General features: G+C 36.4%; 2 protein-coding genes across 5 annotated transcripts in view; both read right to left on the reverse strand.

The window, feature by feature from the left end:
- LOC148912228 (metabotropic glutamate receptor 7-like) overlaps positions 1-9,534 on the reverse strand; it is a 14,078-nt gene extending 4,544 nt beyond the window's left edge. Inside the window, exons 1-2 of one of the 4 annotated variants that reach the window (XM_089027891.1) lie at positions 9,384-9,534; positions 5,429-5,576 (exon numbers count right to left, since the gene is read on the reverse strand). In XM_089027891.1, the coding sequence (XP_088884017.1) occupies positions 5,429-5,501 (73 nt within the window). In that variant the 5' untranslated portion in view covers positions 5,502-5,576; positions 9,384-9,534. The other 3 variants (XM_089027894.1, XM_089027892.1, XM_089027893.1) reach the window with 3 other exon arrangements.
- A 5,577-nt stretch (positions 9,535-15,111) lies between these two features.
- LOC116298630 (uncharacterized) lies at positions 15,112-23,790 on the reverse strand. The gene is made up of 9 exons (XM_031707152.2): positions 23,724-23,790; positions 20,029-20,348; positions 19,909-19,951; positions 19,178-19,354; positions 18,447-18,492; positions 17,790-18,065; positions 17,246-17,502; positions 15,797-16,022; positions 15,112-15,604 (listed from the first exon to the last, which is right to left on the reverse strand). Exons 2-9 carry the CDS (start codon positions 20,329-20,331, stop codon positions 15,595-15,597), a joined length of 1,338 nt encoding a protein of 445 aa, XP_031563012.1. The 5' UTR covers positions 20,332-20,348; positions 23,724-23,790; the 3' UTR covers positions 15,112-15,594.
- Positions 23,791-25,701: the final 1,911 nt, after the last annotated feature.

Here is a 25,701-nt window from a genome sequence, read left to right on the forward strand (position 1 = left end):
AGCGTGCCACTCGATCTGGGCTCGAAAAATAGATTTCTTTTATATTCCTATCATCGAAAGTACTATCTATCCTCACTACAAAATTGCAGTTAGAATTGTTCTAAATTCTTTTTTCCACCCGCTATGCGAATTTTTGCCCATCGACCCCAAATCAGTGAAAGACGCCGATTTTCGAGGTCGGCCGAGGGCTACTTTCAAAGTCTGTTTTCTCGGGTTTCTCTGCACATTAAAGCTATTTTTTCTATCCAGAACTTTAGTCTAGTGTAACTTCTGCATAAAAACAGTAATAGTTTTTTTTGGAATGCGCGAATTCTGAAAAATAATCCTAACTGATCGAGACTACTGAAAGCGTGACGTGGAAAGCTAAGATTATGAGACCTCGAATATTGCAAATTTCTCATTTGTGGCACCTAACCCAGCCCTAAAATATCATTCAACCTTGAGATAAGAAGCTATTTTATAGATGTGTGCAATAAAATTTGCGGCACATTGCGTTTCTACGAAATAAGCTAAGTTTCAAATTGTTCTATTTTCAGTTATTTCCTTGCGTGACACGACAGGCCGTTGGGTCTGTGACGGCTACTTCTTTGCTCGTTATCCTCAATACCATTACCTAAAATATAATATGACGAATTAAACCTTAACTTTACAATATTTGTTCCATTATAAAAGATTTCAATGATCTACGGCTTCATTTAATAGTGTTTCTATAACCTGTTTTGAAGTTTCACCGCACAGTAATTTTCGTAATTTGAATATCTCGAGCTCCTCGGGAGGTCAATCGTTATTTGTTTATTTAATTATAGTAAAGAAATCCTCGCTTAGTAATATCTCGAAACATCCTAAAAAGATCCAAAACTGAGAACTGTTCTTGTTGGTAGAGCTGAACATTTTTTTTGTTTTTTTTTATAAGTTGTAGGTAATATATCATTGATATCTTTGTCACTAGTCATTTAACCTTCTCAACGTTTATTTCCTTCATGAATTATCCATCATTTTCTATTGTGAAAAGGTATTTCGTCCTTCCGATATTTTCGAACTCCATATACTATCATTTTTTCGAAAAAATACTTTGCAGTCTTGACTGTTCTTCGGCTGAGACGACGATTTTTGCAACAGGTGTAAACAAACGTATGAATTCATTTATAACTACAGAACGAGTGATTGTGAAAATTATGATCATATAGGGGCGGCGGTTCGGAAGTGGAGGTTGCGGGTACTGGCTCCTCCAATACTTTTTAAGATATAGATCTACTCTGTAGATATGCTTCAAATAAACCATTATTATTATTATCATTATTACCATTATTCAATCAATCAATCAATGTATTGCTCATTTCTCTTAGAGAAACATTCAGCTCTCACTCTACCCGAGTAAGTTCAACTACTTTGAAGCCAAGCTATTATGGTTGCGTCTAAAGCATTCTTTCAAAATCTGTGATGGTTGATATTCCTGAAATCTTTGGTAGATTGTTCTTATTGATGCTTTTATTGGACGGCCTTTTCTCTTGTTGTTGTTTTGCTGTATTATCATTATCATTATCATTATCATTATCATTATCATTATCATTGTCATTGTCATTGTCATTGTCATTATCATTATCATTATCATCAAAAGAATATTTGCGCCTGGCGAGCAAAATACAGGGAAACTATGAAAACGTGGTCACGTTTGCCGTTTGCGGGGAGAAAAAAAAGTCAATCTAAAACTCTCTAATGTTTAGCTTCCGCCATTGAAGGCTGAGATCTTGTTTCTTTGATATAGTAGTCGCATAGATCGTACGTGTCATAATGCACTAGTCAATTGAAACCCCGGCTAGCGGGGCACTGAACGGGGACGTGACGCGTTTTTGATGTACTTTTAAGAGCATTATTGCACCCGGGGTTCGGGGATTTAACGAATGGTTTTCTCAGCGGGGAATCGAGCGGGGATTTTAACGCTCGTTTGAATATGTCAGCCTGGAAACAAGAGGTCGGCCATCTTGAAAAATACCGAAGAAGGCGTTGTGATTCCAAGCACAGGCAGCCCGTAGCCTAGTACAGGACAGTATGTTCTACACAAAACACATGCTCAAAAAAACTTATAGCAGTTTCTACCTATACACTTTTACACTGAACTCCACTGATAAGAACCTTTCTTAAAATTGTAGTCTTATAGGTTCTTATTATCCTTTTTTCGCGGGGGTCGGGGGTCGGGGGTTTCAATTGACTAGTGAATAATGGGGTGTTGCAGGCCAATGCTATCCTCAATTTCTCGTAACAGATTTATACGTTCTGACTCTCGAATTACATCCTGAATGTCTTCCTCGTCTACCAAAGATCGTACATTTTCCTGAGGACTGGTCACGGTAATATCTCGTGCTGTGGATTTTTTTCGCGAAGTGGAAAGACGTGAAAAGAATCGTGCAATCTGGGTCTTCGATAGCCCGATTCTTCTCTTTCAAAGCGCCTTTCATTGTTCTCATTTCTCGCGCACCGCATTTCCGCGGCAACTTGTTCAGGGTCTGCTTTTCTACCAGTCCTCTCACCCAGGTCAAACTTTGCTGTCAAATACGATCGCACATTTTTCTGTAGAGCAGCTCCGGCTCTTGGTTTTAGAGCCCAGCCCATGCTAAGTGTTGAAGGTGTCTCTTGAAGAAGTGATATACTGTATAAGAAGTTTCGTCTGGTTCTCGGCGGAGCCCATCGTAAGTAGGTTTATTTCTCTCTGATAATTTCGCTCTTAGATATATATTCGTATTTGTAATTATGGTTATTTGTATTATATTAAAGATGTATATTTAATTTAAAAAATTATGCATTAGTTATTTCGTTTTATTTTATTTTATTTTATTTTATTGCAAGAGTCTTCAATTTAGACGTCCTAGTCTAACTCACTAGTATTCAGTACAAAGACATAGATTCAGTATTCCAAGTACTACTAAGTATAGAGTTGAGCAATAACACAGTGAAAATAACGATGCTAACGCGGGCAAGTACATCCTTCACTTACAATAATATGAATAATATGTTACCTTCAACTAAAAAAACTAGAAATATTCAGCTCTACCAACAAGAACAGTTCTCAGTTTTGGATCTTTTTAGGATGTTTCGAGATATTACTAAGCGAGGATTTCTTTACTATAATTAAATAAACAAATAACGATTGACCTCCCGAGGAGCTCGAGATATTCAAATTACAAAAATTACTGTGCGGTGAAACTTCAAAACAGGTTATAGAAACACTATTAAATGAAGCCGTAGATCATTGAAATCTTTTATAATGGAACAAATATTGTAAAGTTAAGGTTTAATTCGTCATATTATATTTTAGGTAATGGTATTGAGGATAACGAGCAAAGAAGTAGCCGTCACAGACCCAACGGCCTGTCGTGTCACGCAAGGAAATAACTGAAAATAGAACAATTTGAAACTTAGCTTATTTCGTAGAAACGCAATGTGCCGCAAATTTTATTGCACACATCTATAAAATAGCTTCTTATCTCAAGGTTGAATGATATTTTAGGGCTGGGTTAGGTGCCACAAATGAGAAATTTGCAATATTCGAGGTCTCATAATCTTAGCTTTCCACGTCACGCTTTCAGTAGTCTCGATCAGTTAGGATTATTTTTCAGAATTCGCGCATTCCAAAAAAAACTATTACTGTTTTTATGCAGAAGTTACACTAGACTAAAGTTCTGGATAGAAAAAATAGCTTTAATGTGCAGAGAAACCCGAGAAAACAGACTTTGAAAGTAGCCCTCGGCCGACCTCGAAAATCGGCGTCTTTCACTGATTTGGGGTCGATGGGCAAAAATTCGCATAGCGGGTGGAAAAAAGAATTTAGAACAATTCTAACTGCAATTTTGTAGTGAGGATAGATAGTACTTTCGATGATAGGAATATAAAAGAAATCTATTTTTCGAGCCCAGATCGAGTGGCACGCTGTTACAGAGACGCCCTCTTAACTTGGCAACGACAGACCTCTACCTTGGCCGGCGTAATGTTTTTCCCATTTTAAACCATGTTTCATTTCCTAGAGTATCATTTCTTTGTTTAATAGTTGCGCATGAGAAGACACATGAATATGAATACACCTCAAACAATGAATCTTATTCTCAAGAGAATAACACTTTGTCTGAAATGGGAAAATGAGTGGTCTATATCCCCTGGAATATCTCCTTAGATAAATAATGTTATCAGAAAACAGAAATCTCCTTCCGTCCCTAAAACGGAAACCAAAAATAAAACCACGCAAATACACAGAGAGGACAAATGTGCCAAAGCGTGAAAGTAAACATGAGTTTTCCATATAATTAGATTTTGGTTTGGAATAAATTCGGCTCAAAATTGTTATATATACACCTATTTCAAAAAAACGTTGAATACAAAGAACATTGAATCAGTCTCAACACAAAGGTCCATGTTCTTGACGAGAATAAGAAGCAGAAACACAAGTCATTCCAGCTATTCTTGGATCTTGGAATAACCTATTCTATTAGTTTTCGCTTTACTCGTCTATTGCCTATCGCCTTTGGCGATAAAACCTTTTTTGAAATAGGTATAATATATCAATCATCAATAAATCATCAATAATCCTGTTAAAGATAAGATTTCGGGTTTTTGTTGTTGCTTTGTTTGAAGTTACAAACACATGCAGAGATCGAAAGTGAATGCTGATAATAGTGGTAAAAAAAGCTGAAAATCTCCAGAAGACATTAAATTTTTTTGGCTCAAAACAGATTATTATCTTTGTTCTATAATCTATTCTTTTGTGGTCAATTTATGCATGACCAACCAACAACCCGGGGAAAAAATAAGCAACCAAGTCAGTAAAAAGGACAAAGCAATATAAATAAAGCAAAAAATAAATTAAATTAAATTGATTAGAATAACTATAGAATTAAAAATAGTTTGTTCACAATGTCATATTTATGATTTGCTACATCGTGATATTTGATAATCTTGGCTTGATGTCTAGGAATATGATGAGACATGAAAAATATAATGAAACTGTATCTTTCAAACTTCTTACGTTGAGATTATTCAGTTCAAACTCATAGAAAGTACTCTTAATATCGTCCCATTCTTTGAAGATATAGATATAGTTTTTAGAAATTGCATCTGTAGTCAAATTTTTCTATAATACCTTTTGAATAATCTTTGTATCTGGATTCATAAATTCAAATTAAACAGTACGAACTAATTAGTTTTTGGAATTTAATATATAACTCAATTTTATAAGTATACTAATTTTAGTTGACAACCTTAAGATATATATCCTGGGATGAATCATTGAACTGGAAACTGTAGCATATTGTTACCGAGGTTATTATTATGCGACCGACCAGAGTTAACCTCCATTAACTCTGGAACGAGTTTCTTGCTTCATGCATTGGTGGTGAACGAGCTTCTTGTTTCATTGTTTAGGACAGATTTTGCTACTTACCGATTGAAGTTCCTCTAACATGTAGACTCCAAACACAGCTACAAATCACAAGAATTCCCAGCCAGCTCTTCATTGTCGTTGTATCAGGTTTTAAACCAAGGAAGGTCGACAGATTCCCTTATTTCCGGCCAGTACCTCAAAGCTCAATCTGCAGAACAAGAAAGACAATTGCATATTCCTTGGCAAAAGCAGGTTTTCCTAAATCGAAATGAAACTTAATATTCTGGATCAGGTTAAGACAGTTGTTGCTCTAGTAGTTTTTTGTCGAAGTTTTGTAATGACACATTTTGAGTATTCTTATTAAGCTAACCAATTAGTCCAAAACTATTACCAAAAGTTATATTTGCACAATGCCTAGCTTCTAATTGGTCAACTTGAATCGGCCAATGGGGTAGCTCGAAATTGCTCTTGAAATATTGTTCGTGTCAACCATCTCCCTTTTATTATGAACTTTGCCTTAAAAATTTATAAGAAATAAAACAAATAAACTTAACTATCTTATTCCAAAATTGGCAAGGCTTAAGTAATTGTGATATTTCCCCATTCATTAAATCTTTTTTCTACTGAAATATTTTTATCACAGGTACGAACAAGTATCTACTATATACATAAAAGATTTAAACATAAATGAATAAAACTTAGCAGGTTCCCACTAATCAAACATGCTTGGACGTGATACGCGTAAAGGGAAATGTCATCTACATATATGTATATATATATATACGTAATCTAATATTTAAAGCCAGTTCTTAGAACCTTTGGCATCCGGCTTTGATTCTCAAATTACGGAGGTTCTTTTTCTTTGGTTTCTTAAGAGAAAAGCACAAAACTAAATTAAAGTGTTTTTGATGTGATTTCTCTTTAGTTCTTTTCCTTTATTCTTTTTTTCTTCTTCCTTTTCTTCTTCTTTTGCTTTTTTTTTTTATTTTATTTTTATTTTTTTGTTTTTGTTTTTGTTTTTGTTGGTTGGTTGGTTGGTTTAGCAACTACAAATGTTAATACTGACTACGAAATGACGGTTTAGTTCATATTTGAATGGATTTCTGTTCTATGTTTTCATACCTGCCCTGGATACAAGACTGACTCGCATAATAAGATTGACACTTATTTCCTCTAGCTGATGACAATCGACGTTCAACTCAAAATCTCTCTACTAGGTGGGCTAAGTCTTCCGGTGTTAAACAAAATCTATGACACAATTTAAAGGACAACAGTTTCTCGTATACCTTTCCCCATCCAGGGCGCATAATTTGACATTAATCAGTAAACCCTGCTCTTCCCTATCAAAGGAGATTTTAGTTGGTTAACACGATCATCAGTAATTACTTGAAATCGCACGAAACACTTCATAGATTGTTAAACCGAAAACGTGTCGCTATGGTAACTCTTTACATGAGCCACCTTAATTTTGACATGAGCCACTTTTCACCCAAACCATGCAAGTGGTATTCAACTTGAATTATTCAACTTATTTGCGTGATCTTCGAGTTGCTGTTTTTGAAACGATTAAAAACTAACATAGATTAATGTCACAGTTTTTGGTGTAAGATAATGGTGTGATGCTAATATTGCCTGCTAATAGAAACTGTAACTACATGTTTTTTTGCTTTTTATCTTGTACATATTTTTGAACTACTTTTTTCTGATGAATTTCTTGGACCAATCAGAAGTTGCCTGTTTTCTCTTTCTACAAATGATATATATACAGCTATTTCAAAAAGGTTGAATACTGAATAGTGCATTCTAAGACCAAAGGGCGACGTTTTTTGTTTTTTTTTCTTTTTTCAGCATCGTATGTTTTATTTGATAAATCTAAGAAAGAAAGAGGGAAAAATACCGATAATGTAAACATGATGATTTTTGAACATTTTCTTCATCATACTCATTGTCAAAATCGGGAGCCCATGTACGACAGAATCATGGTATCTTGTCTCTAATTATTTCATAATATTTTCGATTTTTTTTTCTCTCTCTCTCTCTTCAATACGCTCTTCTTTATCTAAACCTCTGCCTTTGGGTAAAACTTAAGAGCTTACACGACCTCTAGAATGTTAAAGCATTATAACTATGACTCAAGGAACCTATGACTTTTGAATGGAGGTTGATTTAGAGCTTGGCTTTATTTGAGCTTACCTTTTGATCGGAGATTAATTTTTGACCATACAAACAGATAATCGGGGGAAAACACGAAGTGCACCAATAATTATGGATATATGATAAGCTTCAGCATCTTAGCAGTCATATTGTGTATCTAGCTTGACAGATCAATCAATCATGCGTAAATATATTAGAAAAATATAACGTCAATCACTGACGAATCTACTGAACCAGCTAATTTGGTACCTTACCTGAAGGGGAGGGGGTAGTGTTGAATGAAGGCACGCGGACTGATCAGAAATTCCGGTCAAAAGTTCTCTAGCAAATACCGAGTAAGACATAAAGTCAACCACTTTAATTTGTCAACATATTCTTCCGCCGGTGTTTCTTATAAGCCATTTCTTAGCTAGGTTTATAGAATACTGTTCGGTCTTTTCGCGCCATAACAACATTGTTTGATTTCTTTCTAAATTTAAGGAACATTTTCACTATCCAATATGGCTAAACACAGGTTGTATTTGTGTTTGCGATCGACGCAACCGGCCACTTGAAGTCTTTTTCAGCACTATCAGATCTTCGTATGTAGCCCATTTTTCCTTTTACATTGTACAACAGTACAACAGATAATTCACATTTGTTCCTTTGAGAGTGACATGTTTGCATATATCGAAAGTGGGTGAAAAGATTTCCCAATCTAGTTTCGATAAATCAAATTTTAAATGAAAGCAAGTCTTAAATCGCTTGGAACGGTTCCAAAGAAAACGTTTAAACAATTTGGCACAAGTCGTTTGATAACAAATCGCCAGAGATGTAGAACTAAAACTACGAAACTGTAATACAAAATGTTTCGCAATAGGAAACAGGGGGCGATAGAATACGAACTATGCAGAACACTTCCTTTCCATTCGCTGACACATTGCAGTGGCTTTTGTATGAGTCTTGTTATTGATATAAGACATTAGCGCATAAATAATTGTTGTCTTGAATATTTTCAAGAAAGAAATGATCAATGATCTACCGCTTCGTTGTGGTTTTGAAATATAATTTGATATCATTGACTTATGGTATCAGCTTTTTTGTCTGTTCCAACTCAAGGTTAAAGGTGAATGCTTTCTTATGGAATATATGGTAAACCTAAAAAGACGAGTTTTTTCTTAAAACATTCGAATTTCATCGATACCTTGAAACAACCTGTGAGCTGATCAAAGCTAGTGCGGCGGCTCAGTAACTCACTGGATGTTTGTGGAGTGAGGAAAATCTGAGTCTAACCCGTAAAAAAGAAAACTCGAATTAGTGGAGAGACCTGTAAACAAAGTCTAATTATATTTATGTATGACTCTTTCTGTACCGGTGCTTCTCATTTCTCACTTTCGTTTAGCAAAAAAATATTTTTACTTAGAAACAATGATTGAATATTGCTTGTAATCCCTTGTGCAGTGATCAAGAAGAGATAGTCGAAGCATTCCAACCAAGGTCTCAAAACTGAATTAAATACCAGTAATGATGAAAAGGTAAATTATACACCGTGAAAAGATGAAAAAACTTGCTGACGTTTCGGACGCTAGTCCTTCGTCGGAGTAGTTCGGACTAGCGTCCGAAACGTCAGTAAGTTTTTTCATCTTTTCACGGTGTATAATTTACCTTTTCATCATTACTGTTTCATTAGAAACACCGACTCAGCTCACACTAGTTTTTAGCTAGTTATATCTTTGAATTAAATACCGTTTTATTCAGTCTTAAAAAATAAGTTTTTCGGCAACTACATTTAGTGGTGATGCTTCGGTTTCATATTAAGGAAGTTTTTTCGCTTTTATTATAAGCAGGCTTTCTTTCTTTATAAATATAACAATATACTCACCGAAAGTTTCTTCGATCCCACAAGAATTTGGGGATCTTTTCTCGTTGCGATACAAGAATCAACTCGATGAACTTAAAGGCAAAAGTCTTGCGTTTTTCTGCCGGATCAGTTCAGGATTTTCGTCACTATCTCAGTTTCGATACTCGATCAAACCAGTTGTGTCCTAATCAGCAATTGCTGTCATTTGTTCCGAATGAAGACCCACGCCCTCCGACACCTTTATACACTAACAGTAATTTTTTAAAAATCTCTTCTTATAAAAAAACGAGGCGGAAAATACTCAGAACACACTGACTCTGTAGTGAAGAATCAGTTGCTAGTCCGCCGGGGTATTATTTCTTTTTTCTTTAACTCTTGTGCCATGGTTTGACAGATGCATATACTAAGCTCTAGATCTAAAAGCAAATACAGATGGCCTTACTGCAAACACTCACCTAAAACTTTTATGAATTCGAATTACTAATATTTTTTCTTATTCGGAAGTCAATTCTCCCGTCTTACGTTTCATCATGGCATATTTGCAAACATCGTCAATGTTACTAGCAGGCATGACAATAACACTGGTCTCGTGAACGAGCTGATTCGACATCGAAGCACAAGTTTTGTAGGTTTTTAAGTGTATGGCTTGACTTTAATTTATAGAGTCAATCTAAAAACTTCATATTCAATATGGTTTTGTCTCGAACTTGAAGGATAACGACTGCCCAATTATTATAAACGTCACTAAACTTGGGGCAATAAAGTTGTACATCAAGTAATATTATAATAATTCAACTTTGCTGCTTGATTGGAAACAATTTGACCAATTTAACTACAAATGCTGATTTGATTAAAGACCTCGAAGTCGGAGAACCCTTCTCCGACCACAATTCAATAACTTTCAAAGTGGACACCCATCCTTATCAAAACCGTGTGTCAAAAAAAGAAGTCTACGCATTTAGCAAAGCCGATTGGAATCATCTTAGAGCTCTGTTTAATAAAACACCGTGGGATTGTATTTTGGAAGACGAAGATATAAACACCAATTGGGAAACCTGGAAAGACCTTTACTTTGCAGCAGTCAACGATAGTATACCAAAATACCGTCAAAAAAGGAAAATTAGTGCACCATGGATTACCAAAGATCTAATAAAACTGTGCAGGAAAAAGAAAAACCTCTATAAAAAAGCCAAAAAATCGAACAACGAGGAACAGTGGACTGCGTACCGTAATCTAAACAACTCTTTGAAAAAGCAATGCAATTCAGCAAAATGGAACCATCTGAAAGATCTAGCAAACAAATTAAAATCCGAGAACAATTCAAAGCCATTCTGGAACTACATGAAATCAAAACGAAAAGGTACCAACGACTTAGTGTTGCTGAAAGAAGGAAGTCAAGAAGTGACAAGTGATCAAGACATAGCACAACACATGAATGAATACTTTTCATCTGTATTTACACGAGAACAATGCATCCTTCCAGAATTTGGCTTTGTTGTTACTGAAAAGTTACGCAACGTTCAATGTTCAGCTAATGAAGTGGAAAGTTATCTAAAAGAATTGAACATTCACAAGTCCCCTGGGCCCGATCAAGTACTACCGCGTATCTTGAAAGAATGTGCAAAGGAATTATCCACATCACTGTGCAAGATGTTTAACAAGTCGTTTTATTCTGGTACACTTCCATCGGACTGGAAAATTGCAAATATAACTCCAATCCACAAAAAAGGTCCAAAACACAACAAGGAAAATTACCGTCAAATCTCGTTGACATCTATCATTTGTAAAGTGGCAGAGAAAATAGTACGATCAAGAGTCATAGCCTTCTGGACAGAACATCAACTATTAAACCAAAATCAATTTGGATACTTAAAAGGCAGATCAACGGTAGGCCAACTTCTAAGTAGCTATAATGACTGGTGTTTATCAAGAAATACCTCAAAAGCGACAGATGTTATCTTTTTAGACCTGTCAAAGGCGTTTGACAGCGTTCCACATGAACGCCTACTCTTCAAGCTTAACAGGTATGGCATTGACGATCAATTACTATTGTGGTTCAGGAATTTTCTAACTAATAGAAAACAAAGAGTGCAAATACGTGGATCCTTTTCTGATTGGTCTCCAGTAACATCGGGTGTCCCGCAAGGTTCAATTCTGGGGCCGATCTTGTTTCTGTTATATGTAAATGACATTCCAAATGTAGCCACATCAAGCATCAAATTGTTTGCTGATGATACTAAGATCTATCGACGACTAACCGACGTTGGGGATGTAACAGCTCTACAGTCGGACCTTGCTTCTTTAGAAGACTGGGCGGCGGATTGGCAAGTCAAGTTTAACCCTAAAAAGTGTGAAGCCATGAGGATAACTCATAAGGGTGATAAGAATAGAACACAATATCACATATCCGACACAGCATTAAAGAACGTACATGACTACAAAGACCTTGGAGTTATAATGTCGAGCGATCTAAGTTGGTCCAAACATGTAGAAGCAATTGTACATAAAGCAAATAAAGTCCTTGGTTTAGTTAAACGTACCACGGGTAGTAGAAATAAGGAAATCTTTTCCATACTCTATAAATCACTGGTCCGTCCCATTCTGGAATATGCATGCCCAGTTTGGGCACCGCACCTAGTAAAGGATATCCATGCAATTGAATCTATACAACGAAGAGCGTCACGCATCGCACTTGGTCAAAAACGACAAGAGATGGCATATGAAGACAGATGTAAGATACTCAAATGGAACTCTTTGCAACTTAGAAGGGAATTCCTCTCTCTAGTTGAGTGCTATAAGATTGTACACAAGATGAACGGTCTAGATTTCAGTGACTATTTTGAACTTTGTAAAAGTACGAAAACGAGAGCTAATCACCAATTTAAAATACAGACCAAATCTGCTAGAGTAAATTGTTACAAATATTCTTTTTTTGTGCGAATAATCAAATCTTGGAATGATCTTCCTAATAACGTAGTAAATCATACAGATGAACCCAACGTAAATAAATTTAAAACAAGACTTAAGAAACACATGAACATTTTTTGAAGTTAGTATTGTACATATATATATATATATATATATATATATATTATTAGTTCTTAAAATTATTTATTTATTTTAAATTAGGGGACTTATATAGGGCTAACCTCAATGTCTTCCTTTTCAAAATATGTAATCTGCATTTTTGAATAAAGTATTATTAATGACCGACTGTCAACATACAGGCTTAGCGGGGTGAGCTCTTTAGGTACACCTCACTTTAAAAAATGTTTTCTCCAAAATTTGGATAGGACGAGCTGTAGAAATTTCACTACCATCTAGATAAAGCTCTGGTCTATTGATGTAGGAAGTTTGAAGAAAAAACTTGGAGCCGTTTTGAAGAAAACGGCGAAAATGTGATTTTTAGCAAAACTCTCATATTTGAGTTTTACAACGACAATTAGTAAAAAAAAACATTTACTCGATGAGTTTTTGAGGTTTGATGCTGATTTTTCGTAAGGCTCATCCGCAATACTTGGAAATAGATATGTGAAAATTGCAAGGCAATCCATTCAATGGTAATGTTCCTGCAGCGGGATGTTTCATATGCTTCAAATTTTGGATCGAATTTTCAAGCGGCGTTATAACTTATTTTCTGCCCAAGACTTTCCATCCAAATTTATACACAGGCTGCAATAGTACTAGATGATAAGATTCTGAAAATTTCAGAAAAATCGTACCTGAGGATGAGGAGGAAAAAGCCAAAAACTAAAAATAGCACTGTTTGACTTTCGGCCGTAATAGGCTAAACATTTAAAAAATCTTGAAATAAAATACAGTGTTAGAATCTAGGATAATCCAAGCACATTATATGAAAAATACAGTTAAATTGACGCATTTGTTTTGCGAAGGGAGCGAGAATAAGATTGTCCAAAATTCGCTCTGAATTAGTTTGGTTCCACCTTAATAGACGCCATCTTGAAAATAAGTCCCATAAAAATGTCCACTCGAACAAGATTTTTTTTTTTTTTTTTTTGAACTTGGAATAATATGGCTAATTGACTTGAATTGCCTCTTGATTTGCCAACATCCAATAATAACTCAATGAATTCATCCATATTTAACTGCATAAACTAACCACACATACTATTCATACTGTTATTTTATATAAATATAAGGAACGCGTTACATAGCAACGCTGTCCATGTCGTAGCCAGCTGACCAACGATTCATGAGTACCAACGCACCTGTTTATAAATTGCAAAAAAAAAATCATTTTATTGTTACTAAGTTGCCTCGTATCTTTGAAACGTTTTCGGAACCGGCCGTCTTTCTTTTTCTTTTGTTTTCTCTCTCTCTCTCGTCTTGGGTAAGACGACAATTTGGGTCACTGAAGACGAATCGTTTTGGCCTAAAGATTTTAATTTTCACTCAATTATTTGGAAACTCTGATTAATTTAACAAAAGTTTCGAACGAACTTTGTTTGTTCACCCGTGACCCCTATGAATTGATTCCTATTTCAAGACGCCCTATATAGACGTTCACTGGGTTGCCTGTATCATGGCACACAGGCCATGGCATACAGTGTTCTAAAAGCGTGCACCATCATTTTGTGCATGGGAACAAGTTTCCTAATCAAAACACATACTGTATACACCTACTTCAATGAACGTTGTCACCGCCAAAGGCGATAGGCGATAGGTCATTCCGACATGGAAATGGTTTCGTTGAATACAAAGAACATTGAATCAGTCTCAACCCTAAGGTCCATACTCTTGACTAGAATAAGAAGCAGAAACACAAGTCATTCCAGCTATTCTTGGATCTTGGAATAATCTCCTATCGCTTTTCGCTTATCTTCGCCTATTGCTTATCGCCTTTAGCGATGACAACGTTCTTGAAATATATGCAATGTAAAATATAATCAGTAGGTAAACCTACCTTCCATAGATAAAGCATTGGTTTGAACCTTTCAACACCCGCGTCAAGAATACCAGATACAAAGATTAACACTAGCTCTTGAATAAATATATCCCGTCATGCCCTGGGGTCATTCAAACATTTGATTTTTTATTTATTTTTTAGTATAATGTATTTATTAATTATCCCGTAGTAATACATATTGTTATGCTATTGGTCTTGGTAGAGTGCATACCATATATCCGTGAAAACTTTTGTAAAAAATTGCACAAATTAGTAAGTTCAGTAGACCTACAAAACTTTGCTCTAATTTTTACAACTACAATCAGTGCCAATTATCTTAGAATGTAGAATAATTGAACGTCATGTTCCAATCCCCAACAATTTCAAAAGACTTTTAAGCGTTCAACCGTAATTCAGGACTTGTAAAATTACTAATGCAAAACGAAGATGGTTCTCTGTCTCATCAGCCGAATAGGCTGTAAAAAGAAACCCTTTACTACTAGTTCTAGTTTGTGTTTAGAAAACATGCAAGAGAAATCAATAGTTTGCTCTATTCATTATCTAATAAGTAATGCTATAATACATATTTGATTTTCTGGACTCATTCGCCAGGGTTTGGTTGTACGAAGGGTGGATAGCGCTATCCCACGAATAATTCTTATCCCACTGGATAAAGTTCTTGGATAACAGCATCAATTTATCCGCTGGATAAGCATCAATCCTCCCTTCGTATACCACTAAGCCCAGGTCACAATTATAAGCAAAGTACAGTGCTTATTGATTTTTTAAGACAAGAATCGGCAAAAAAATCGTTGCTATTCAGTGATTAAGGTTTTGAAAACATTTCGTACCTAATTTGTTTTAATAACAATGAATCTTGTGCAGCCTACTTATTATTTCGGCTATCCTTACGTGGGTGTTCTCAAGGTGCTGCCTGAGAAAGTGCTTTGTAACACTAGTCTAAAAAAAGACGGTTCAGGAGAGGGGAAAAGAGAGTGCTCCTTTTTTATCTTCCTCACCCTTTCAGTCCCTTCTCTTCTCTCTCCTTATTCATTCCCCATTCATTCTCCATTCCCCTTGAAGAGGAAGGGAAGTTTGCACTATGTGCAATAGTAAAATAAAGTCCAATATGACACTGTCTAAACTTCCTTTCAATCACCTTACCGCAAAACGCTTGAATTCCTGTGATCAAACCTGGAAGTCAATAAGGTCATGCGCAGAAAGTAAAATCAAAAGTGTTTTAAAGAAGAAAAACAGTTTGTGTCCGCATTAATTAGTTCTCAGCTTTTTACCATGAGTGCTTTTCTGGTCAAGAAGATGATGGTTTCAGCCATTCCTTAGAAAAATATAAAAGACAAAGATATAAATGAAATACTTGGCACACGTGGGTTGTGGCAAGTGAGTAGCTGCGGACGGGGTCGACTCTCTCATTGTGTAGCTTATGACTGGGGTCGAAGGTTTTCTATTAGATTCTCGACTCAATCACTTAGTGAGCTGAGATGGGTAAGATTTGGATCCGTGCATTTACCTGTTATCATGGAATTCACAGATGAAGGGCAGGTTTTTCTCACAAAAGCTCATGGCCCATTTGCTTGTAGAGCTGTTCCCATTCAAATACCCACAATCCTTATCATCTGTGTTGGACAAGTCGTTATTACGCTGGTAGACCAGCGGTGTTCCATCTGACCACTTAATTTTGTTTTCTACTTGGATGTCACTCAACCCGATCCAGGCCCCCTCGTTAGCTTTGCCATCTAAAAACAAATTTTGTACAGCTTTAAGCCACAATCAATCGAGCACTGAATTCTGTGGCGTGTTAGTAATTATAAATTGTTTTGGGATGACTGTGTGTCTGAAAAACAGTTAATCAATTCAGTAATTGGATTTAGTAATTAATCATATCCTTTTTGTAATCACTACCAAATCCTGCAATCTGATTGGTTCAAAGGAGTGCGATTAATTCCCAAATGGCATCCTTAGGAGCTCTTAATCGCATCCTAAAAATAACTTTTTTAAAACAATAAAATAAAACAAAATAAAACAAAAACATCAACAAAAAAATTTTTTTAGATGTTTTTTTTTGTTCGCATTTAGTTCTTCTACTACATTAAATTGATTATTCTGCAGTCTTTATTGTGTCTTTTTCTTGTGTATGATTACAAAAAGGATATGATTAAGTGGTAATAGACCCGTTTCGAATTCCAAATTACCGCTGTGTTTTTTGATTACAGACTCATTTGCACAGGGTTAGCCTCGAGTTTGTGCAGAATATTCACGTGTTCCAGTCAAGGTCCGTCGAGTTTCAAAGTGTTTGTATTGTTGAAGTTGTGCATTCTTTACTTTACCGTTGGTATTTGTGAATATTTAAACACTGATACGAGGCTAATAACCTTGTGCAAATGAGTCTGTAATCAAAAAACACAGCGGTAATTTGGAATTCGAAACGGGTCTATTGAACTTCGTGTTGTGCAATTTTGGTCTGAAATCAAACTTGCGATTACAAAATAGCACGACCGCGTAGCGGGAACGTTTGATTTCAGACCAAATTGCACTCCACTCAGTTCAATTACCATCATTAATATAACGATCTATTAATATATGAATATATATACCCATTTGCAAAAATTATGGCCGTTTCAAATATACATACAGGTATATCAAAAGTATATCAGACACGGCGAGATATCTTTCTTAAAATGTTTTCGGAAAGCCCAAGGTATATCAAAAGTATATCAGACACGGCGAGATATCTTTCTTGATATTTTTTTCGGAAAACCCTAGTGATAGACAACTCGAAAAAAATATCAGGGATGATATCCCATAATTTTTGGAAATGGCTGTATTTATATATGCATGATTAGTAAGCGTGAAATTTTATTGTCAAACGTCAGCCAATTTTGGATGGGCCGAGCATGCGCAGAAGGAGAAGGACCGGTTTTAAAGAATCTAATATACAACTACATCAAGTCTTCTCTACCTTTAAGTAGACTGATTTCATCGTTTGAGAGCGTTTGAGAAAGTACAGCCCAATCACTTATCCAGCCATTGAATTCTGGTGACGAACTATATCTTCTCCCGATCAGAAAATAGGGTTCTTTTGTTGGTTTGAGATTTGGATTTGACTCCCCGCTTTTGTCTTGCTTGTCGAGTATTCCATTAATATACAATCTAAATAGACGTGAATCTCTGTGCCAAGTGAGAGCTAAGTGATGCCACTCGTTAGTTGATAATCGACTGAAATGACAATACGACGATATCAATACAATATGTCACTCAGTAATGTTTCGTAATGACGACACCACAGGACACACTTAAGGACTGGGACCATTCCGTCTGTTCGTGACATAGAATCTCGGTCACCTCGGTCACCTTCGTTATTCCTTGAATGTACCAATGATATGGTTCTGATGAATTGGTTTCAACCGTAAACATAACCCCACTTATACAAATCTTCCAATCCTGTACCGTGAGCTTCTCAGCCCTCACATGCATGTCGCATGAACCTTAGTTTAAAGTCTTACCCGTTTCCTTGGAAATTGTTGCCACCTGAGAGAAATTGCATTTCAGCCCTGAGCTGTCCATCATCAAAAAAAATCCTCGCAGATTTGTCCGAGTCACCTTCGTCATTTAGAATATACATTTTATCATTGTCCGATTTCAGATTCACCCATAATCCAATGGTCAGGTCAGTGGTGTAGAAATTAAAGCGAGGTATGGTCGCATAATCTTTCGTATCTTTTTGTAAAAATAAAGATGGTCTGTTGTCTTTGACTTGAAATTTTGCGCCACCAAACAAGCTGCAAAATGAGTTCAGTAACAATTCTTTACTATATCTTTCTTTGAAATACCTGCGTGAGAAAAGCCCTCGAAGGATAGGAGAGATCCTACAAATAATTCTACCTACATGTGGTGGCGAGTCCGGGGGATCGAACCTTTGAGCTTAGCGGTTGCATTCGGTACGCATTAGTACACACCAGTGCGCAATAGAAGACCTAGCTTTGGTATCATAACCTTCAAGATAGACCAGACCAAGAAGCAGGGAAAGCTTGCTCAAGCACTCCAGCAAGGATTTCAAATAAAAATAAGAGCACTTTATTTTTATTAAGATTGACAAAAGTTAGTCTATCATTTTGCATATCTCGGTTCTATTTGATGTCAGTATATATTGAGTAACTTACCTCAGTCCAATGTCTGTACCATCCATGTACAACATTTTAATAGCAGCTGAAATGCAAATAAAACAAGATAAACAATCCCTTGAAGGTGAGTAGTGAATATTAGTGGTGCATATAATATATACAACAGGAATTAGAGTACGTGGACTCGCTAACATTTAAGTTCCCCAATAACTATGCTTGTTATGGGAGTCGTGCGTCGAGGTGGAAAGAACTAAACATGCCACAGGCAGCCCAAACAAGGTTCCTGTGTATGGTTTATAAGGGAATATATGGGAGTTATGATAAAGTTACGAAAATAAAATGTTTCACTCAACGATTTGCTTCAAAACTTGTTGCAGTCGTTGCTTTTACTTTGTTCAGTCTTCTGGCAACGTTTCAGCGCGATTTGAGGCCATTTAGTGGGTTTTTTCAAAATCCGCTCTTCTCTACCTAAAGAAGAGCTGATTTTGAAAAAAAAACATTAAACGGCCTCAAATCGCGCTGAAACGTTGCCAGAAGGCTGAACAAAGTAAAAGCAACAACTGCAACAAGTTTTGAGGCAAATTGTTGAGTGAAACATTTTATTTTCATAACTTTATCATAACTCCCATACATTCCCTTATAAACCATACACAGGAACCTTGTTTGGGCTGCCTGTGAACATGCCAACCTTCAAAATTGAATCCAAAGAATTCCGATTCTGCATGGACTTATTAAAGTACTTTTTTCGTTTTAATGAAGTTTATACTTACTGAGTAAAAAAGACCTTAAGAGGGTTTCAAGGACAAACTTTAGTTCAGTTTCAGAGGAAAACGAAGCGAGATCTCCACCAAGACCTTGGCAGTGTTCACGAGCATTGGTCCAGTTTTTTCGGTCAGCAAAGAATTCGAAGATGGAGGAATTAAATCTGAACTTATTTCCCGGGAGAGCTGGGAAAAGAAATATATATATAATAGTGTAATGGGAGTGTGGTAGGGTGTGGAGGTGGTGTGTGGTGTGTTGTAGTGTGGTGTGGTGTGTTATAGTGTGGCGTGGTGGGGTGGGGTGTAGTTTAGTGTAACAAAGTGATCAGTAAAGTAGAGTGTTTTTTTGTGTGTGCAGTGCTGTGGTGATGGGGTGTGGTGTGGTTGTGTGAAGCGATGCGATATGGTGGGTGTGACAGATGGGTGAATTAATGCCGTGATGTGGTGCGCTGTGGTATGGTGGGTGTGACATGATGGGTGAATTAATGTCGTAATGTGGTGCGCTGTGGTATGTGGGCGTGACATAATTGATGAATTATTGTGATATGACGTGGTGCGCTGTGTTTTGGTGGGTGTAACGTGATGTGATGTATCAATTAGTGCGAGTTGATGTGATATTAACATTTATGAATTGACAACGCTTTCGCATCAAGTCAATAATTTGATTGCTGTGTTTTGGAATGTGTGCTGCGTTGCCTTGTAACTTTTGGAATTTCGGGTTGAAAGCACCTTATACTTACCGTCTTTGACTGGACAGTCTTCCTTAACGCAGTAGCTCATGTTCTATATAATAGGAATAATGGTAATAAAGGCATTTACGAAGTGTAGGTACCGGTAGTAAAATAGAGAACAAGCCTAACCTTTGCCTCGGCGTACTCGTATCCTGTTTTTGCTACAAATGATCCTGGACTTTGTTTCTTGTTCGATCGGTTCAAGTCACACATAAAACCACCATTCTGTTTGTAAATGTTGATGGAGAAACAAGCGAGAGTTTCTTGGCAGACTGACATACAATCGGGTTTGAAGAGAGGTAGGGTCTTGATCACGTGATCTACCAATGCGTAACCATAGTCACTGTAAAAAGGCGCGAAACTTGGACAGAAGTTACTAGTAACTACAGTAGCCATGGCAACAGCCAAGATGACAAGAAGTTGTAGCAACATGAAGAATCAAAAGAGTTCTGTGAACAAAAATCAATATATATATATATAAAAAAAAAGAAAAATGAAGAGTGAAGACTGTTTTTAGCCCCGGCTCTTTACTCTGCTCAGTTTTCGTGTTTGGTTTTCGCACATTTCTTTGTTTGTGCACAAGTAATTTAAGGTTTTAGTTTATTTTTTTTCTGTAAAAAGATTCCCCGAAAAGAATTGTGGAATTTAGCTTCGAAGATAATCTAGATCAGGTAGTGTGCGATACGGTTCACGTGTCTTCAAGCATCCAATCAGTTTTCAGCATGTTTACAAATTTCACCGGTAGCGCATTGATGCAAATGTTTAGATGACCAACTACAAAAGAAAAAGTGCCTTTTAAACGCTTGAGAGTAAAACGTTAGTTTAAAGTTTAACCAGTAGTGAAGATTTTGTGTTCAACTATACTCGGTTGATGAAATAATTTTGATTTGAGGGTAAGTATGATGTTTTAAATTATTTTTGCTCAAAACCTTCTACACTTCTCAACCGGTATGTTTATGTTTTACGACGTTTAACTCTTTCCCGAAGTTGCAAAACTCGTTTCTTTATAGAGAGAAGTTAACTAGGTCGGTCCCTTTTTAGTTTCGGTTGGGTGCCATGAAGATAGTTCTTTCAGAAAATCATGGTCGACCTCATCTAATTTTCTCGATATTTTGACTTCAATCGGAGCATGTTTGTAGTATTCAATCAGATCGATGTCAAAAAGACATGGCGTCGTCAGTCCACCAAGTTCTACTCCATGGAAAAGAAAAAAGCTAGAAAAAAAAAGATCCTCCAAAACCTTGTTTAGCTGGGTTTGCCTAAAACACGTATTTGGACCTGAAATTTTTCCACCTTCTATCTCTTCTTTTCGCATGAAAATCAAACAGAGCAAAGAACAATTATCCAGCTGTGATGTGCCTTGGTTTTGAGGAATTTCGAATGGAGTTAATTTGGTTTCTTCTCGTGATCCGGACACTAAGGATACTTTAAAAGGAATTTCAAATATGCTATTTCGTTTCAAATTTCTAACCCAACCAGCCAACCCAAGGTACAAACTTCCACTACATCGCTAAGGATTAGCGTGAAAAACTGCATCCTTTAAGCTAAAACTAATTTAACTGTATTTTTAAGCTGAAACTCCATTTGAAAGCCGTAAGGCCTTCTTTAAAGACTGCATAGATGTTTGGTTATCACTTCCTGTTAAGAAGATATTGCGTGATACAAGTCATGTGACCAAACATAACACTTAATATCTCCCTTCCACTCCATCGAGTTAAACATTGAGTTATCACCTGCTTCGTGTTCGTATCTCATATCCCGTCATGCCCTGGGGTCTTTATCACCTGCTTCGTGTTCGTATCTCATATCCCGTCATGCCCTGGGGTCTTTATCACCTGTTTCGTGTTCGTATCTCATATCCCGTCATGCCCTGGGGTCTTTATCACCTGCTTCGTGTTCGTATTTCATATCCCGTCATGCCCTGGGGTCTTTATCACCTGCTTCGTGTTCGTATCTCATATCCCGTCACGCCCTGGGGTCTTTATCACCTGCTTCGTGTTCGTATCATTTCCCGTCATGCCGCGGGGTCTTTATCACCTGCTTCGTGTTCGTATCTCATAAAGTGCAGTTATTTTTATACGGTGAGTCAATTTTTTCTATTATTGACTAATTTCATAACTTCGACTATTATTCTTTTTATTATTATTATTATTATTATTATTCCTGACCTTAATATTGTGGGTGATATAGCTTATTGTGTCATTCAGGTTTCTGTTATAATTAGCCTATTATGCCTTACAGCTTGTAAACGTATATATCTTTTAAATCAAAATCTGTAATATTACTGGCATTAATAAGTTTATCTTGAATCTTGAATGAGTCTAATCTTAAAGTATGCTTGCCGGAATATTGTTTTGAATGATACATGATAATATATCCCCCCATTTCTTGTTATCATTTTCACAAGTAAATATTATAGTCGTTTCCTAGAAATGTTTAACTATTTTTAGAATATATTGCAGTGAAAAGTTTGTAAAACTGAGTCATCTTCAATTAAGGATTTGAAATGTTCCCCTAATGCTCCGGACGGTCAAAGGCCGCATGACTTTAGAGTTAAATGTTTGCCTAATGTACACTTTTGCCAGTGATTTCTAACGCGTTAAAAAAATTTACCAACCGTGTATTTTAACAATGAATACAGAGCAATGCTACAATAATCTTTATTTATAAAGAGAAAACAAATACTACCGAGCTTTCGAACTAATCCCAAAGCCACTAAGTTGTGAAAGGCTTGTATGGCACTCTTCTTCAGTCGTTTCATCTAAGGCTCGTAATTTACTTATTACGCATGTTCTTATTTGATATCCGAGCCCATCCCACACGGCGCACTGCCACATCTATCTAGTACTACTTTTTCGTGGGATTGCCAGCTCACTAGATACACTGTGCTGACGAGGCCCAATACAGGGCGAAACAGCTGTCCACAGTTTCTAGTTGAGCTGGCTCATTTTTTACGCGACTTGAAGTTGTGAAAGGCTTGTATGGCACTCTTCTTCAGTCGTTTCATCTAAGGATCGTAATTTACTTATTACGCATGTTCTTATTTGATATCCGAGCCCATCCCACACGGCGCACTGCCACATCTATCTAACCAAAGCCACCAAGAGTGATTTCTGATTCAAAGTTAAAAATTTAAATTTTATCATTAACTCATCGACGCCATTAGTAGTAACAGAAAGTTATTTTAGTTCTTCAGTTCAGTATTCATCGATATTTAGTTAAATGTCTTCAGTAGTGAATTGATTAATTAATTAAGACGGCAGATCTTAAAATATTAATTCTTTCCCATAGTAACTTCTACTGAGTAACTTACCCTAACTCTTCTTAGATTCTGCTGTAGCTACGCTGTATTTCCCAGTTTTTTCCCCACAAAATTGATACAATACTTTGGTATTCTATATATGTTCGACTATTATATATTGACTTGAATTCTCGTGTTTACTGTTTTGGAAAAAAACTTGTGAAATAAAAACAAACACACACCGACACAAAAGGAAAAAATTGAAAATTGTATTATTAGTAGTAAGTTATGATTCATTATATAACATTTTGATCAAAAACCCTAGCTAAGGCAGCATGATCGAAAAAGGATAAAAAATTATCCGCAATCGTAAAACGAAGGCAAGAAAGTTTACCAAACAAAATGATGACATTAATCGGTTTTGAATGCTAACATCGCCGATCGATAATTTTTTTCCAAACCCACCGGGGTGTGTAATTTCATTTTTGTGTTTTTTTAAGTTTATTTCTAACGTCAAAATTAGAAAGTTTTTTAAACAATCGACAGTAGTAATCAACTAATATCAAGATATTTTATTACTTACCAGCCAACGTAGTTTGTGTAGGTCGGTAGCTGGATTTTTGCAGATGCGCCTCGCGATTCGATGATCTATACTAAACTAGGCAGGAGTACAATGCGGTGTTGTTTATCGACAGGGCGTAGGTGGGACTAGCATTCTGATTGAACGATTTTCGTAAATGCGGAGAATTGCACCCGGTGTTCATACAACCAATTTAATAAACAGCTTAAATAAACAGTTGTTTTTAATTTAAAATAGATATATTTCTTTAAAAGCGTTTAGTCGTTCTTGCATGTTCGCAATAATTGGGGACACCTTTTCCACACACCACGACACTCAATTCACCTCTTGATTTTTATGGAGGGAGAAAAGAAAAAAATCAATTTGTCGACTTTGAATTCAATTTTTTACCTTCAGTTAAAAGCTTAAAATTGGCATTTAAAGAATACTATTTAGTTACTAATTGCAGTAAGAATCGAAATAATTACTTTAATTTGAACCTCACTTTTGCCTAGTCTTGAACTGATAAAAACAAAAAGGTTTCCGCGGCAACGTTGTTAGTTTTATACTTTTAGGGTGCTGACTTGTGTTTTAATTTTTAGATATACAATGAGTCCTTTAATAAAAACGTTGTACCCACATTTTGAGCTTGAAATCTAAACATCCAACATTAGAACATGTTTTTTGGAAAGAATTCATTTGGCAGTGAGCCACCACTCGTTGGACAAAATTCGAATAACTCTCGGTGACTTCAAAGTCATAGCCCCCACTCTGAGTCGGTTGCCTGTTGTTCTCTCACAGGCCGTGATGTAACTCTTTCGCTTTTGTTCAAGTAGGCACACGTTCCCGGGTGCCAATTTGAACAAGACTGGTTGTTATGCTGCGAGCCGTCAGACGAGCAGCTCCGACAATAATCTTGGGTTTCCTGTGTCCCGGAAGCCAACAAAAATCTCGATATTGAAAGTTCTTCCATTTGGCCTTCTTCAGGGGCAAGTACTTTTTTTCAAGTGCCTGCCTCATGGTGGTGTTTGGTCCGCGCGCGTGATCTATTTCACTTAACTTGTTGGGCCCCCCGCAACTTCAACTTCAGGGGCAAATAGTCTTTCCTCGTGCTCGTAGTTCATAGTTCATATATTATTTATCTCACAAACGATTTAGGGATATCCTAAGGGGAAAGCAAAGCTATTTTATTAGCCTTATCGATGCTTTGGTGGACAGTGATTATTGCGCTGCAACAAGAACCTCGATTTTGAAACTTCTTTCATTTGGCCCCCCGCGACTGCAATTTCAGGGACAAACTTTAGTCTATTTGGTGCATTGTTTTCACAGCTATTGTTTTGCTGATTCACCTGGAAACGCAGTCTAGTGGAACGCGGTTGTCGTTCAAGATATGATACTGAGTCAAGTTCGTTTGAGGAGGGTTAGCACCTGCATGATTGACCTAAACATTATGTGCACTCACGCTTTTGCTTCTTCTTCTTCTTTTCTTTTCTTTTCTTTTGATTTTTTTAATGATAGAATATAGAACAGTGAAACTTTTCTATTGTTGAGTTACCTATTCTGTCTACCCAAATCTGTCCCAAATTAATTTCATATAGTAGTATCTAAACGAAAACACTAAATGGTCGGCAGTTTTATTTTCAAAATTCCAGCCCAGTCCATACGATAACAGAAACCAAATTTATATATATATATATTTTACTTGCCTTTCGTAACGAACATTTGTCAACTTTTTTTTGTGAATTCAGGAGGATGATCATTCATAATGTACTCTGTAATTTACGATAAACGAATAACTTAGGCCCCGTCCACACGTATCCGGAAATTTTTTTATCCGCAAATTATTTTTTGCGGATACGAAAATGTTTGCGTCCACACGCAGCGTATTCGAATCGTTTTCACCGTCCACACGTATCCGTTTTCGTAAAATTTGCGGATACGGACACAAAAATTTGCGGGCACGTGTGGACGCAACCCGTATCCGTAAAAAAAAAATTTCGGA

The sequence above is a fragment of the Actinia tenebrosa genome, unplaced genomic scaffold (assembly GCF_029948245.1).
Source record: "Actinia tenebrosa isolate PJP-AT-01 unplaced genomic scaffold, QUT_ActTen_1.0 PGA_scaffold12__29_contigs__length_12842862, whole genome shotgun sequence".
NCBI classification, from domain to species: Eukaryota; Metazoa; Cnidaria; class Anthozoa; order Actiniaria; family Actiniidae; genus Actinia; species Actinia tenebrosa.